This window comes from Neolamprologus brichardi, chromosome 3 (assembly GCF_056152115.1).
Source record: "Neolamprologus brichardi isolate AB-2024 chromosome 3, ASM5615211v1, whole genome shotgun sequence".
Taxonomy (NCBI): domain Eukaryota; kingdom Metazoa; phylum Chordata; class Actinopteri; order Cichliformes; family Cichlidae; genus Neolamprologus; species Neolamprologus brichardi.
In genome coordinates this window covers 27381319-27398618 of record NC_142106.1, presented here as the reverse complement: position 1 = coordinate 27398618, position 17300 = coordinate 27381319, and the positions used below count along the sequence as shown (strand labels likewise).

Below are 17300 nucleotides of genomic sequence, written 5' to 3'. Positions count from 1 at the left end.
TTTCCATTTAATAAGTGACTATTCGGGTTGAACTGTCAAAGAGACACTACACCATGAAACGACTGTGTGTGTGTGTGTGTGTGTGTGTGTGTGTGTTTGTGTGTGTGTGTGTGTGTGTGTGTGTGTGTTCAAAGAGTAAGTTTCATTTCCTAGTAAGCGCGTCATTAGTCACTGGGTGTGGTATGGAAAAAACGGTTGGCTGTCACAGAGGAGACCTTACTTCTCTACCAGCTGACGGTGCGCTCGCCCTCTGCACAGTACAGACCATTAATTTAGGTTTTTGATTTACATCTGATCATGCAGAATACAAGAAACAGCCGTGGAATTCCTGAAGATTATTTAATAAGAGAGCATGCAAAGCTGAGTCATTTAAAAGAGGTAGCTCAAGGTACTCATTTATACTATAAATACCTCTCCAAAGAAAACATCCCTGATTACCCTAAACCTGAGTTTCATGTGGCTCAACTGAAACATGACACACAGCGACGGGCACTACTTCGGATCTGGAAGGACGAAGGCTTCAAGGATCCTCGTGGAGGTTCCTCTGATCCTCAAAAACACTCCCTGGTGTGGTGGAGTCTGGCTGTGGGAACTGAGGAGATCCAGGAGGCTGAGGCGAGGCTCCTGAAGAGGACCTACCCAGACTGGACGGAGGAGCAGAAAGCGAAGCAGAAGAGCTTCCTGTGGAAGTTTGCCACCTCTCCAGCCTTCAGTGAGAAGTCCATCTTTGGATCGTACCGCTTCACCTTCACAGTGCAGGAGGTGCTGGAGGCCTACCGCAAGCAGGTACTGACTGCTTACTTTTAGACTAATGTGTGTAGAGGGTGGGAGGGTTTCTTACAATTCATTTATCCATCATCTCAGACTGAAAGTAACATCAGGCTGAGAGAGTAAACGACCACAGAGACAAAGAAGAACATCCTGTGGCCACGAACAGGATCTGTCGTGTGTGTGTCAGTACATCAGTGTAACAGGTGTGTCTCTATTATTGTTGCCAGTTTTGCTCCGGAGCTCCGCCCATCATGAGGGTGTACAAAACCTCCCTGTACAAACAGGAAGTGGTACATGTTGTCCTGGTCCACAGCCCGGCCAATCAGGAGCTCTTCTCAGAGTATCCTTTGCTCCCTCATAATGACCTGAATGCTGTCTGCACTTACAAAGATGGACGCTTCATCTGGAGACCGGAGGCCATGTGCGAGACACACGGGTAAGAATCACACAGGTAAAAATGTTAACCAAAGGTCACTGAAGGGCTGTTGGTTGAAATGTATTGAAAAAGCAACTAAATCAGTTTCACTCTCTCCAATGATTGGCTCCTTTGCTTCACTCTGGCTGTGAGCATCAGTGTGATGGACCTGTGACATTGCAGCAGGCTGAAGTCCTCTGTCAGCTGATTGGTTAAAATGCTGTGTGTGTCTCTGACCTTCCTCTCAGCTATGAGTTGATCCGAAAACCTGACGAAAACCAGATGTACACTCGGAGTCTATTTGGGTCTGATTGTCAGTTTTATGTTTGGGATAATGTCGCCATCGCCCTGTACGTGGAGCACGGACAGGTACTGTCACCTCCTCCTCACTCTGTACAGCAGGTGTCTTTGTGTGATAAAGTGTAATGTGTATTTGTGAGCGTTTCGTTCATAACAAAGTTTTGTAGTTTCTCCTCATAAATGTTGCTCGTCTTCTCTGCTCTCTGTCAGGTGCTGAAGTTTGACTGTGACCTTCTGAGAGAGAACCTCACGTTCTGCAGAAAAACCGATGGGAATGTCCCATCTGGAATCCAATTTGATGACTTTAAAGCTGCTGAAGCCTTGGTGGAAGATTTGTGGCCTGACTCAGGCTTCCAGGTGGAGGAGGAGCTTTCACTCAAGCAGCATTTCAAAGGTAATAAATCAATACATTTCTTATTTGTGAGCCTGCGCTGGCCCGTCTGACCACCTCTCTGTTTCTCTTCAACAGAAGAACCAAAGGAGGAACCAATGGAGGATGAGGACTCCCAGCAGTGAGACGACTCCTGTGGTTTACTTTTATGAAAACCAAACACGGAGCTTCATATTCGCGTGCTCTCAGCCTGCAGCTCTGAATCTGATGTGCCCCCATGCTGTTAGCGAGGGGGGCAGGGTTTAAATGCACGCTGTCTGTGTTCACATGGAAGATGGATAATAAAGTTGTTTTGAATCTGAATGAATCTGTGTGTCTGTGTGTAACACCAGCTGCACCCACTGACTGTGTAATGATGGTGTTATAGTGGTACAAATGGTCAAACAGCGTTTGACTTTCCTCTGAAACACACGTTCACCATCGATCAGGATTGTTGATTTATTGAGAAAAGTTACTAAAAGTTTGCAGAGCTGAAAATGATTGAATGCGTTTTTTAATCTGAAACTAAAAGTCTCAGATTTTCAGTTTGTGAAGAAAAAGAAAAGAAGAAAACAGAAACATTTGGCTTGTATAAAGAAGCCTCTGTGTGACCGTGACGTCTCCACGAGCCAGCAGAGTGTGTGCGTATGTGTGGGGGGGAGGCATGCATCAAGGGGGCGCTTCACACAGGCTTCTTTACATGCTGTTCGTGGTGTACGTGACATGACAGCATGTTTCCATCGGCTGTTATCGTCCTGTTTACAGACTATAAAGAGTTCATATCGCAGGCGTGTTTGGCCACGCCCACAGGCGGAGCTGACAGTTTCATTTCTTAATAAATCCATTATTCTAGGTGGGGTCTGAATAAAGTCTGAGCTGTCAGAGAGGAGAAATCACTAATGCTGAGAGTGAACTCAACGTCTGACAAGGACAATTTTCTTTTTTCTTCATTGTTGAACTAAATCGTCCTCTGTCTGATCATGCAGACACAAATAGAATATGAAGTAAAAACTATAAAAAGTAAGCATTTGAGGCTGAATGACCTGAAACAGGAAGCCCAGAATTCCTATTTGTACAAGAAATATCTGCACAAAGAAGACATCCCTGCATATCCCCGACCGGAGCTTCATGTGTCTTGTCTGAAACACGACACAAACCGACAGGGTTTATGCGGGATCAGGGATGACGAAGGCTTCAAGGCTCCTCAAAATCTCCCCCTGGTGTGGTGGAGTCTGGCCGTGAGGCCCGAGGAGATCCAGTCGGCTGAGACGAGGCTCCTGGATGAGACCTACCCAAAGCGGACGGAGGAGCAGGCCGCGAAGCAGGAGAACTTCCTGTGGAGGTTCGCCTCCTCTCCAGCCTTCAGTGAGAAGTCCAGGTATGGCTCATACCGCTTCACCTTCCCCGTGGAGGAGGTGCTGACCGCCTACAGCGAGCAGGTAATGACTAACACTTAATGTTTACAACTATCCTTTGAAGCACCGCTCCTCTAAAACAGCAATAAGGATAATTATTAGGTTATCTACATTATTATGTAAATAACGAAATAACTTAAAGCACAAACATTGGGAAACGTGAAGTCCGAAGTCTTTATTATTAAGGGCCATCAGTCAAACAATATTGTTTGCTCTGGGTCTAAACAGAGCGCGTTGTGTGTGACATCTTCTTTTGCGCATGCGGGCCGCTTTGAGCGTTCACACTTGAGCGCGTTTGCTGTCGCATTTTATTTGTAGTGTGAACGAGCAAACAAAAAAATTGGATTCGATCAAAAAATCGGAATTGAGCATTAAGACCTGCAGTGTGAATGTAGCCTAATGTAGTATACCACCACAGCCACCTAAATCAACCCAGAGCTCTATGAGACAGTTTGCAGAAGTCTGTGACCCAAGCATCGTGGTGGGGGCGGCATCGCGGCTCGTTCTCATGCTGCCCCGACATCATGCCAGCGCATATTGGGAATGGCATTGGTTTTCTATCGCCCATTTGCTGGGAGTAAGGGCGCCCTCCGTTTGCGAGGTGCGCCTGCTGCTTGCTGCACAGGGAGGAAATGGGGGGGGGGGGGGGGCGGCGGGGGATGCTCTGGCTGGCTGGAGCAGCAAAAATTACCAACTCGCAAAATAAAACAAATTACAAACAAACCAACAAACACGAAAACACCAGACATCATGATACAGACTTATAATTTGCACCGATGTTTTTTCAAAATTCTATACACGAAAAGTGAGCGCGAGAGCCCTCGGTGCACCTGCTTGCTGCTGAAGTCAAAGTAAACTTTATTGTCATCTCCGCTACATACAGTCCAGTATATAGAGAGACGAGACGACGAGGCTCCAGTTACAGCAGTGAAAGTAAACAAACAATATATATAAGAAGAGTAAGAAAATAAATATACACTTTAGGACCAGGGGTAAAGGGATCATAACAATTTAAAATGTATATTTTATATTTTGTTGATCTAAAGTCTCACACACAACCCGTTTTTAAACTCTAAAAAAAGAGAAAAGAAGAGGAGGAGCGTAGCGACTTCCACAGTCGCTAGAGGCCGGGGACTGAGCCTGCCTATTTGTCTGTCAACTTTATGCAATAATGCCAGAGGTGGAATTGCTTGCTTGTTTATTAAAGTGCTTGAAAAGTTTACAGAGCAATGTGATCGGCTCGCGATTCAAACTCTTAAAACATCACAGGCTCTAATGCAACAAGGGGAAACTCGTTGTGCTGCGGTCAACAAAAACTACGGCTACCCAGCCCTCCTCTCTGTCAAAATCAAACCAGTGAAAGACAGACTGACAACGCCCTCTTAATGTCGCCACTAGCACCCACGTGACTCCCGTTACACATCACTCAATACATTTAATTATGACTCCTACAAGGAGAAACGAGCAAAAGACACAGGTAAGCAGATGTGTCATTGGGTAATGGCAGGTCATGTATCCTAAAACATTAAGAATCAGAATACTTTCTTAATCCCTAAGGAAATTATTTGGGTTACAGTTCCTCCAAGAAGAAATGGTAAAAATAGTAACAGTAACAGACTAAACTCCAAACAATATATACAATAATATAATATTAATTAGTCAGTGTCAATTGTTGATTTGTCCTGTTCTCATTGTATGACGAATTATGATGTCTGTTTAGTAGCCGTTTGCATACAACGTTTGCATACAACGTTTGCATACAACGTTTGCATACAACGTTTGCATACAATGCATACTTCGTCTCTCTCTTCGTGTGTGAGGAGGGGGGGGGGCGCCGCAGGGGGTGTTCGCCCAGGGCACCAAACAGGCTAGGACCGCTACTGAGTCCCAGATATAAACCTGGTGGGAGTGTCCCCCCACAGAGGGACAAAAGGACCCCCTGATGATCCTCTAATTGCCTGAGCCAAGGTGTGAAACTGGGTGTGGGTCCCAATCAGCCAGAGTTTCGGGTGAGTTCATTGTGAAACCTGGCCCCACCTTATCATGCGAATTCCTGAGGTCAGATGGCCCAGGATGTGAGTGGGCGTTAAGGCGTCTGGGAAGGGATCTCAAAACTGGATTATAGATGGCAGAGAGTTTGTGTCGTAAACCACCGCCTCTGTTCAAAGATGGAATCCTATGTATGTAATTCCAAACAGGAAAACACTCCCAAAAAATCATCCCAGGCCTATATGACAGAGAATGTGCATCTTCTTTTTGTTTTGCATATTTTAATTTATATTTTATTGTGTTGTGGTTTGCAATGTTTGGTTTTGTTTCACTTTAAATTTGTTTAAAAGGAAAAAGCTGAAAATTAAAATCGTTAAATGTTGAAATGTAAATAGTTGGTTTTTGATTTTATAATTTATTTTTTACATTTTATGTGGAGTGAATAAATAAAAGCACGTCAGTAATTCATTTTGTCCATAATTTTATATTGTTGTTGATAATAAATTAATTAAAGCAGTAAAACAGGGTGATGCTTCCACTTTTTCATGTCCAGTTTTGCTCCGGAGATCCGCCCATCATGAGGGTGTTCGAGACAAATCTGTTCAAACAGGAAGTGGAGTACGCTGTGCTGGTCCACAGCCCAGCCAATCAGGAGCTCTTCTCAGAGTATCCTTTGTTTCTGTATGATGACCCGAACGCAGTCTGCACTTACAGAGACGGACGTTTCATCTGGAGACCAGAGGCCATGTGTGAGACACACAGGTAAGAATCACACAGGTAAAAATGTTAATGGACTCTCATGAAGTATGTTCACAGCTGTCCACCTCAGAATCAGCTGACCTTTACCAGTAATGGGGACAGGCCACACATTTGATTTTTTGTTGTTATTTTTTTATTTTGTCAGCATTTTTGGTCTCAAACTTCATAAGTCCAGCAGGTGTCCACATGAAGATTTCACAGCTGAAAAACATATTTAAATCTAACCAGCTGTGAGCATCAGTACGATGACACATCACTGTCTGAATAATCCTCAGCAGTTTATTGTCTGTGACGTAGAGGAGCAGAGCTCGGCATCTGATGTGTGATGTCATAAAGTGCATCCTGGGTAAACCTTGAGGCTCAACATGTGGAATAGCTGGCTGATCAGGAAAGGTTGAAGCAGTGTGGGCTGGGCCCCCTGGTGCCCCGCAGTAATAGCAGAAAATAGTTTGAAATGACTCACAAGTATGTACAGTTTATTTATTTAAATAAAAGCTGAATTCAAACTGGTACCAGGTGATTCATTTGTCATTATCTGGCCTAAATTCACTGCTTGATTAGAGCAAAGATTTAAAGTTGAGTGAGCAGTGTGGGATTTTGTGGACGGATATCTCTATGCAATAGTAGTATAATCCCACCTCTCGCCGTATGACAGCTGGGATAGGCTCCAGCGACCCTGATGAGGATAAGTGGACAGAGCATGGGTGGATATGTAATGCAGTATTAAAAACTAATGATAAAACTAATAACCTCTTAAAACATTCATTTAAATACTTGTTTTGACAAATTAGAAAAATCTGATGAAAATGAACGACTTCATTAACAAATTGTTAATTTTCCGTGACTGCTGTTGTTGCTCGTGACGGTTTTAGTGTTGCAGGCTTTAATAAACTGAATGACTGTCTCTCTCTGACCTTCCTCTCAGTTATGCGTTGATCCAAAGACCTGATGAAAACCAGATGACCGCTCAGCCCTGGAGGTGGCCTCCATTTTATGTTTGGGATCATGTCGCACTTGCTCTGCATGTGGAAAACGGACAGGTACCCTCACTCCTCCTCTTCCTCACTCTTCAGAGACACCTGAAACATTTTAGAAGAGGAACTGAGTTTTATTTTGCTTGTTTCATATCCTTGATGCATTATCACCCCATCAAGAGAATCTGCAGCTTGTCTGCTTGATAACAGAAGTTCTTTGGGATTACCTTTAATATTTTAAGCAGATGCAGATAAATAAATGTAGTCCCAGGTGTAGAGTGCACCGGTTGCAGAAGAGAGAAGGATGCGACACTGAGGATGTGGACAAGTGGGTGAAGAATTTGTCTGACAGACAGCTCACCCAAACAGAAAAACATCCTCACTAAAGGGTTGAATTTTGCTGTCACACCGAGACAAATCCTGCTAGTGGAGCTGATCACAGCCACAGAAACAGCAATCCGTAACAACAATATTGCAGAAGTGGAAGCAGAGCAACTACGGACGAAAGTTCCGGCCTGTCTCAACAATGCAAAGCCCCCAGCATCCAACATCACCATGGAGGAGAGGAAGGCACTCACATCACTTAGTGATGACAACAACATTATCATCCTTCCGGCAGACAAGGGTAGGTGCACAGTACTGCTAAACCAGAAAGACTATCCTGAGAAAATTTTGTCACTATTCAGTGATGAAAATACTTATGAGCCCCTGAAACGAGACCCAGGAAGTGGTTACAGGAAGAGGGTGATAGACTGTCTGAAGCAGTTAGAACAAGACAAGGCTATTGACCAGACCTCATACCACAGGCTATACCCAGGGGAATCTACACCAAGTCTGTATGGTTTACCGAAAATACATAAACAGGGTGCACCTTTAAGACCGATTGTCTGTATGATCAACTCTGTCACCTATAACATCTCTAAGTTTCTGGCTTTGATCCTCAACCCACTGGTGGGCAGCTCTGAACACCACATCCAGAACACCCTGGATTTTGTTGAGAAGGTGAGAGATGTCATCATGGAGGCAGATGAAACCAACAGCAACAGGACCACTCTCAGCATCGACCAGGTGTGTTTGAACTGTGTCTTCATTCCACCTGTTTTTCATACAAGGGTCAGTACTACAGGCAGAAACATGGGTGTGCCATGGGCTCCCCAGTTTCGTGGCCAATTTGTACATGGAAGAAGTGGAAAAGAGGGCTTTGCTATCCTACCCTGGAAAACCACCAAGCCATTGGTTCAGATATGTGGATGACACCTGGGTGAAAATCAAATCTCAGGACGTACCACAATTCACGGATCACATTAACTCGATGGACCGACACATCAAATTCACCAGGGAGGATATGAAAAGTGGCAGGTTAGCCTTCTTAGACTGTGAGATTTCCATCAGTAATGGGGGACATCTAAAAGCTGACGTGTACCGTAAACCTACACATACGGATCAGTATCTAAGGTTTGACTCTCATCATCTGTCACAAAGGCCAGGAGGCCAGTACATGAAAATGGACCCAGATGCAGCACTTACTAGGGTTTCTTTAGGCACCAGTGTGTTTATTCAATAACACAAAAATACTTGTTCCATGAAAAACCAGCAATCACCTACGACGAGAAAGATTCTGAGGACGAAGGAATCACAGGGGTGAAGGTACTGTAATAGAGAAAGAGACTGAGTAGAGTAAAGACAGATATGAGGGAGGGAAAGCTACAACTGACTGGTTAAGGCTTACTTGTAGGCAGAGGCGAGAGACTCTGGAGGAGGGGGTGAAGGGCCGAGTGAGTGAATGAGGTGGAAGAGAGGTCCTGAGTTCCAGTGATTCCAGAGCGAATGAGGACAGGCAGGTGACTACAGAGAAGGGATTGAATCCAGAGAAGCGGTAGTGGTGCAAAGATGCAAATCTTGTAACGTTTAAAACAATTATAATTTCTTGTAACAGCGACCAGCGTCCAGACAGGTGAGTTCTGAGTGATCGGCTCATTTCTACTAAACAACAACAAAGAAAGGTAAGTACACAACAGAGTCATAAGGCAAAGGTTCTTTTTCGAGTCCTGGTAACCACCACAGGGTAGCTGACGGACTGGAGAGGAACTGATGGAGACGGAGCTTGGAAAGAAAAGCGTCTGGACTTCTTTAAGAAGACGTTTCATCTGAGAAGCTTCTTCAGTTCTAGGGTCAAATGGCGGAGAGTCCCAGATTTAAGCTCTGTGGGAGTGCCCCCATCGGGGAAACCAAACAACCTCTGGCGAAGCGGATGGCACAACACAGAAGAGCTACCTCGTCAGGCCAGGACTCTGTTTACAGTCTGTTTACACCTACAGGCCAGTGGACACTCTTTCAATGATGAGGATGTTCACATCCTGGACAGGGAAGAACGCTGGTTTGAGGGCGGAGTCAAGGAGCCCATTTACGTGAAAAGGGAAAGACCATCTCTGAATCAAGGAGGGGGCCTAAGGGTACATCTTTCACCATCTGTGATTGCAGCCATTCCCCAACTCTCTGTGAATGGGACTCATGACCATTGATCAGTGGCTGTTGATCAGTGGTAATTTGCATATTAATGATCATAAACTGACCTCCCAGCACATTGCGAGTCACCTGATGATGACAAAACGTTTCTCCCACTGAAAATGTCCAGATGAACAGAATCAACTTTTTGAGAATCTGCTATTTAACATTTCAATTTGTAGGAAAATAGCACAAACTGAAAACATAACGTCTGGCATCTTTTGATGAACATACATGATAAGTAATAAAAACAGTTTCTCTAAATGAGGTAATAGTTTATATATTTGCAACAACAGATTACTACATGCCTTTCATGTTTTTGTCTTTTCCTTTTTAAGATGCTGAAGTTTGATGCTGATCGACTGAGTGCAAACCTCACATTCTGTGATCAGGACAATGTGAAAATCCCTCTTAAATTCAACTTTGATCGTTTCGAGGATGCTAAAAATGTGGTGAGACATTTGTGGCCCAAATCCACCCCGCTGAAGAAGGAGCCTTTGATCTGGGGTTTCACAGGTAATATAATCTGCAATTAAAACTCACATTTCTTCTGCCAGTCTGGGTGGAGTCAGCTTTAGGTGGACATTAGGACAAGTGCAGGTTTTGATAAATGACTGCTGGCTCCATATTTCAGCTCCAGAGATTCCTGCTTGCTTAAAACATAACTTAAATGTAGTGATGAATTATCTGACCCTAACTTTAATAATGACATTTTTTCACAAAGATGGACCTTTGTACTTGCCACCTGTGATGACTTAGACCTCAGAGGGCAAAAACCCAAGATCATGGGGCAACATTTGCTTTGCTTTCAGACAAACATAAGGATCCAAGCACAGAGCCAGACACAGGAAGAGTTCACAGCAGTTATTTGCAGTAGAGAGTTGTCTTGGTGCTCATCAACAATTTCCTTTCAGTTTGCCAGTCTTACTATAATAGCGACACTGTACTGGAAGGATGCTCTGTCACTCCTCCAGCTGGTCATTACAAGGACCTACAGTAGACGTGACAGAGGTGGTGGACAGAAGAACAAGTGTTATTGGAGGCGAGTAGATTGAATTCGACAGATTGAATTATAGTTTCATTCACAGGCTTCCTCTTGAAGGTGTCTGCAAACCTATAACCATGAGCTGATCAAAACTTGTAGAGGTGGGGCTCTGAGCATCTGAGCATCTCTTCTGGCTCTTGGAGGAGGCGGACGCATCTCTCCCTCTCCCTCCCTTAGCTTTCCTGCTTCGCTTCTATGTCCTCGTCTAGTCTTGTCTAACTCTAACCCACAGAGAGCCTCTGTGTCTCGGTCTTGTTCTCTAAATCCTAAAGAATTATGGATTTGATCAACTGGTAATGTAATGCAATTGACACTCTCTTCTGGGTTTGGAGGAGCCTGAGTGTCCTGGAGGGACGTTCCCTGCCGGACACACGATGGACGGGTGGTAGAAGTGGCGCATCGTGTGCCTGGCGGGACTGTCTATCGAGGACATCGATATATAACGGGGTTCCTGCTGATCAGAGCTGGCTCGGCCCTGGCTTATTGGTAAAAGAAGAAAGCGGTGACAGGTGTTCAAAACCCCACAAGGCTAGCTGCTATGATTGAAGGGCTGGGACGAGCTGTGAGTACTTAGACTGTTAGAACGCAAGAAAGATCTTGGAGAAGCTCACGGCTATCATCATCTCAATCAATCAATCAATCAAGCAATCAATCAACCAATCAATCAATCAATCAGTCAATCAATCAATCAATCACCTCTGGTCACCATAAGCATTTTGCACTGCTCCTCGGGCTGAAGGATTCTTAAAATTTCAGAAGCACAAACCTACAATACAGGAACAATTCAAAGTGTTTATTTACAGCAACAGAGCTCAATAACTGCAGTATTTTCACCTGAGCAGGTTTCATGGAGGAGCTCACAGGCAGGAGAGTAATGGGAAAGTTTAAGGTCCAAATGCCATCGTATCTAAACTGTGATGATCCCACGAGCAGCAGGAAACACACTGTGGGAATCGAAAATAAGGAGACCAGAAGGGTCAGTCTGAGCCTAGAAAGATGACTCTAAGTCTTCTCCTCTCTATTTCAGCTGAACAACCAAACAACGATCCACTGACAAAGGAAGAGGAGGATTCAATGGAGTTTGAAAACTCCCAGCAGTGAAGTGGCAGCCTCAGTCTTCACCCCCCAGGTTCATCTGTGTTCTTTAGATTAGAATAGAATAGAATAGAATGTTTTTTATTGTCACCAGCATCTCCTCCTCAGTGCAAACATGTGGGAAAAGAAAGGTGGGTGAGGTTTAGTTCTGCAGCACTATATACTCATGAACAGTAGTCAAAATACCAAATGTACAAATATACAAATCCAGTCAAGAAAAATAAATAAATAGAGTTTTGTATTTACAGTTTGGGTTATTGCACAGTGGTGAAGGGTCTTTGGATTGGGGGGTGTAATGGTTTCATCAGTGCATGTGTGAGATCAGAGTGGTCATGGCCTTTGGGAAAAAACTGTTCTGGAGTCTGTGGGTCTTTGTGCTGATGCACCTGTAGCGCCTCCCTGAGGGAAGCAGGCTGAACAGGTCAAAACTGTCTTTACTTTTTACGAAACCAAACACTGAGCTTCACAGAGTCTCACAGTATGAAGACGTGCATGTTTATTTATTTTAATTATTGTATTTAGAAAGAGGGACAATACATATTAATGAACAAATAAATATGCCAGATTATAGCCTTGGGCTAATTTCCACACGTTAGTAAAAACATACAGAGACACTATTTACAGATCATGTGACAGTGATCACATTATACTACAACAAACAATGACAAGAAGAGGACAATAACGGAAACACATCGATTATATTGCACAAACCTCAGTATTGCACATGCCCTGACTGTCCTGATATTGCACTGACCCGTTACACTAATAGTTGTTTCCCTTTTTGTAATACACTAACTGTTTTTTACGTCAAATATAAAGCATGATTATTAAACATGATCACATGTCTGTGTGTCCCTCAGATGCCCTTTTAAGCGACTCTTACAGACAGGCAGACTTTCCCTCGCTGACAGTGGAACAATATTCCAGAAGCTCACTCCCTGATATGACAGAGCATCTGTAAAAAGTGCTCCGTCTAAATGCCAGTTCACAATCACCTCTAACAGTGGCTCGAGTCAGTTGAGCAACACTGCTAGACTGTTGTTTAATAAAATCCCTAATTAGTGGAGATGTGCATATGCAGGATTAGATCCTGATTCAATCACATATTTGAGTTTTTCTTGCACTTTTATATATTCAGAGAAACAAGCATCACTGTGCTGCACTGCACAGGAGTAGTAATGTGTCGGTCGCAAATGAAACGGCTCTTAGAGCCGGCTCTTTGAAGTGAACGATGCGAGCCAGCTCCTTATTGGGAGCCGTGGGGGGTTTTTTTTCTTTCTCTCACTCTCTCACACTTTTTTTCCGCTTCACTCCACACGGGAGCCTTGTGCTTTGCGCTGGGAAGGGGGGGGGGGGGGGGGGGGTAGTTGGACTACTACACTAGCAGTAGCACAGGAACAGAGTGGGAGGGAGAGGGAGAGAAAGAGAGTCAGGGACAACAACGTCACATTAGAAAGGTATAGTAATCATCCACAACTATTTTCAGTTGCAGATGATAAAAGATTCAGAAAGTTTATTCATGCAGTTAAAAATATGAAATACAAAGAGAAGATGCACATTCTCTGTCATATGCCCAATTGACAGAGAATGTGCATCTTTTTTTTATTTATTACACTTTATGTGGAGTGAATAAATAAAAGTATATTTACGGTGGCCCCTAGAGACAAAGCACATGCAAACCTCAAATTACGTATGAACTCTGAAGCACGTACAAACTCCAAAACATGTAAAAACACGTACAAAAGACAACAGAAGTGCTCCAGGATGCTGGGCGCAGTGTTGAGCTTTTGTTACCTCGTGGCTACACAAGCCAGGAAGTACCAACGACCGTATTTGGTGTGTGGTAATAACAGGTAAATGAAGACATTTTTTAAAATTATTTGAATATATATGAGTGCCTGTGTATAAATACACAAACAATACACACATGCTTTCAGTTGTGTAATTTAAATGATCTAGTAGCTCTGTTTTGGAAGTTCAGTTAACGCTAGTTTGTACATGCTTTGTCTCTAGGGGCCACCATATATATTTATATATAAACATATATAAATAAAACCACTTTTTTTTACATTAGTAATTCCTGTTGTGCATAATTTTATATTGTTGTTAATAATAAATTAATTAAAGCAACAAAACAACCTGAAGAGCCGGTTGGGAGCCGAAAGAGCCGGATCTCTAAAAAGAGCCGGAAATCCCATCACTAAAAGTCATACTTCAAGTTACTGCTGCCAAAGATGGTTTTACTACTGTATCAAAGGGTTTATTTAGTATATCACACAGATTAGGTTTTGCGAAATAAACGATCATACAGTGTAATATGTCGTGTTAATCTTAAGACCTCAATGTTTTTTAATGTCCTGATATATTATTTTTTAGAATTAACAGATGGTGTTTTGTTTTTAAGACTGTAGTTTCATAAGTGCACAGATCCACTGAAGGGGTTAAACCAGTTTTTCACTGATTTGTATCGACATCATCGCCATCGATTATATGTTGCTGACAGAAATCAGTTACCATCCTCATCCTTGTAGTAATAAAAGAAAACATTGTAGAAAGATCTGACTTTTAGGTGTAATTGTTCAAACCCTGCAAAATAAACCCTGTTAAAAAATTCAGATTTGCGTATAGCAATGAATTTCTTGTTGCTTTTCTTTGCTATTGCCCTCCTGCACTGGCTTCACTTTTCACCTCTTTTATGCATCTATATATTGTCTGTGTACAACACATGTTCTGTCCTTGCTTGTGTCGCAATACAAGGTTAAAAACAACAAGGTTGCAACAAAATGACAGTGGAGATAAAAACCTTTCAGCCCCTGTAAGGCTACAGCCGTGGTGACATCAGTGTTTTGTATTCAGTGTGAAAGCAGCCTCAATGAAACCAAAGCCAAGGATCCTGGCAGAAAACGGTGCAGTGTGCCCGTAAATCACTCTGTTAGTTTCCTGTTGGATAAGAGCCCTAAAGGAGATTGCTTTGCTGTCAGTATGAACCTACTTTCCATCATATGAAAGACATCTCACAAAATACTTTCCCTTGATCACTTCACAGGTCCTGAGGTGACTTTGTCGGCACCCTTGAATGTTTCTTTTTGTTTCCTGCCGAGCCAAGATTCAGAGCCTTTCAAGGCCGAGGAGGTTTTTCTGTAAGGGGGGAAAGGACCAGTTGACAGAGTGTATCTTTCGAGATCAGCAAGTTCATGTGACTTTCTGTGAAGTGTGTGTCGGAGCCAGAAAAGGAAAGTAAATTACTTCACTCACAGGCTGCAGGTCAAACTAGCACTGAAACATTAAAAAACACTTCCAGACGACAAGAGCCTTGTGGACTTCTAGGAAAGAAGAGGCTACTAACATAAAGCTTGTGTTTCTGCTGGCTGCTTATTTCACACACTAGCGTATGTTTTACTGGAAAATGACTTCTCTTTGGGAGTAATGACTAAAATTGAACGTGCCTTTTTGGTCATTATTACACTTTTTTGTCCTTCTATTGAAAAGAAACAGTTTTAGAGGTAAAGAGCATGGATGCTCTTTTCAGCTGCAAGCCTACAATAACCTTCAACATTTAGAAAGTGTCACATGTTAAAAGACCACAAATGTGGAGCATGAAAAAGAAATTACAGTACATTTCACACTTTCTGCAAGCTAAGAATGAAAAAAATAATAATTTTATTGTAAAAGGTTTTGTCCAGCATAGGACGTGAGAAAAATTTGTCCACCCAGGAGGGTTTGGTTGTATTTTTGAAGACATATTGATTAAATTGGACAGTGAAGATGATCTTAAAGGGTTTCCCCATAAAGACTGGAAACAGGATGGTCCGAGTTGGTAAAAAGAGGGTGCGTTTGGTCACCAAGTCCTTGCTTCCAAAATTTATTCTGGCTCAGCCAACAGACAGCTGGCAGTGGTTTCATCTAGCTTCTCTTTAAACTCTCAGCTTAGGAGAAAATATGCACACCTCCCAAAGTGTTTTAATGTTGTAAGACAGGCGTATCAAAGTCAGGCCAAATTTAATCTTAAGAGGTCCAGACAGCTAAAACTATGTCTAATAAGTTTACTGGGAAGAAGTTCAGCTGTACATTAAATACAATAAACCACCTATTTATAAAACTGATTGTGAACAGCATGAAGCTTCTTAAGAAAAAATGTGCACAGCTTTAAAAGTGCATCACAGTTGTTCCACACGTTAAAGCTAGAACGCTGCTGTAGTAAAAGAGCCACTCTTTTGGCTTAATTGTAGAAAAAGTGCAGGCAGCTCTTATCCAGACTTTGTCCTATAATTACAAAATATAAAATTTATTTTATTTTGCAAAATAACTTGTGTTGTGAATCTACAGCAAACCGTAATAAAATTCAATAGTATATAGTGAAAAAACTGGATGTTTTTTGTTATATAACAGAATAGGGTTTTTTCTTCAATAAGAACTGCAAATCTGAGGAAAATACAGCTAAAAGTGCTCTCTCTCTCTCTCTTTTTTCTTTCTTTCTTTGGAAATTTTCACAAAGCTTGTGCTCTTTTTGGCTCCCAGGCTATCAGACATTATTCAGTAAAGCCCAGCAACATTTGTATCATATATAATTTATTTAATTGACATGTTTCATCTTTATGAAGATCATCGTGAGAGTATAAGACAAACTGTGCTGGAGCTGTAACCTGCAGACTTTATGCTCTTCTTTATGTGGAAGTAGATGCAAACCTGTACTCTGTCTCTTCAGTCATGCCGGTCTAAAAGCTAGACAGCATCTGCTGACGAAGCTTTTGGCGCCCATGAGGAGGAGCAGCACACACAGGAGACTGCACCGACTATAACCCACGAAAACCCTCTAAACTGTCGACTCAATGAAATCCTCTTGGGAACTTTGAGAATAATACAACACAAACTCTCATAGAGGATACAAAGGCGGAGCGATACATGTTTTGAAATGACAAGTAGCGGACGCATCTAGTACACGCAGAGCCTCCACAAAAACATACAAGCAAAGCACAGCGGCCAGTGCAACACTAATTTTGGCGCAGTGCATGCGTGTCCGATGTGAAAGGGCCTTTACTCTGTAAAGAGTAAAGGTCTTAATGATGATGTAATAACATAAGAGTAGACCCCACATACCAACACAAATCCCTAATGAGGACACACATCTCTAAGATCTTTCTCTTAGTAGAAGAGAAAAGATCTGCGAACTGGAATCAGCTGATCATGGCAAGAGTGCAAGAACCAATATGTGGGAACGATAGAAAGGCAGACTTGGACTACTGGGAACCAGTTTTCTACAAGAACCGGTTCTCAATTCCAATCCCTAATGATTCAGCAAGGCAGAGGAAGGAAACACTTCTTAAAGAGGTTGTGTGATGAAACATTTCAAAAACAGGAGGCATCAGGGAGAGAGCGCTCAGGCTTTTTTTATTATTCCTGTAAGGACTTTTCTGAAGATCGATCTTTTCCGTCTGACGACAGCATTTCACTCACTTCAATGAGGAATAATGCAGTGTGTATAGCTGTGGAAACGGGTTATTATAATTAGAATAGTTTCTCATAAACTCTCAAAACATGTACATCACTTTTCAAAGCTTTCAGAGGAGTGTTTTGCTTTGACTTGAAATTATTACTCTAACAGGACAACTCAGTGTAAAATCCCCCCTAACGATACATTCATGTAAAAATAAAATGACAGACA

General features: G+C 42.6%; 2 protein-coding genes across 2 annotated transcripts; both read left to right on the top strand.

Annotated features, from left to right (window-relative positions):
- Positions 1–237: 237 nt before the first annotated feature.
- Positions 238–2138, top strand: LOC102799573 (uncharacterized). The gene is made up of 5 exons (XM_087835580.1): positions 238–786; positions 999–1207; positions 1435–1555; positions 1697–1880; positions 1956–2138. The coding sequence occupies exons 1-5, from the start codon at positions 298–300 to the stop codon at positions 2000–2002; spliced, it is 1050 nt and encodes a 349-aa protein (XP_087691706.1). The 5' UTR covers positions 238–297; the 3' UTR covers positions 2003–2138.
- Positions 2139–2740: 602 nt separating this feature from the next.
- LOC148104110 (uncharacterized) lies at positions 2741–12955 on the top strand. The gene is made up of 5 exons (XM_087835589.1): positions 2741–3295; positions 5814–6022; positions 6945–7059; positions 9837–10014; positions 11571–12955. Exons 1-5 carry the CDS (start codon positions 2837–2839, stop codon positions 11642–11644), a joined length of 1035 nt encoding a protein of 344 aa, XP_087691715.1. The 5' UTR covers positions 2741–2836; the 3' UTR covers positions 11645–12955.
- The last annotated feature ends 4345 nt before the right edge of the window (positions 12956–17300 follow it).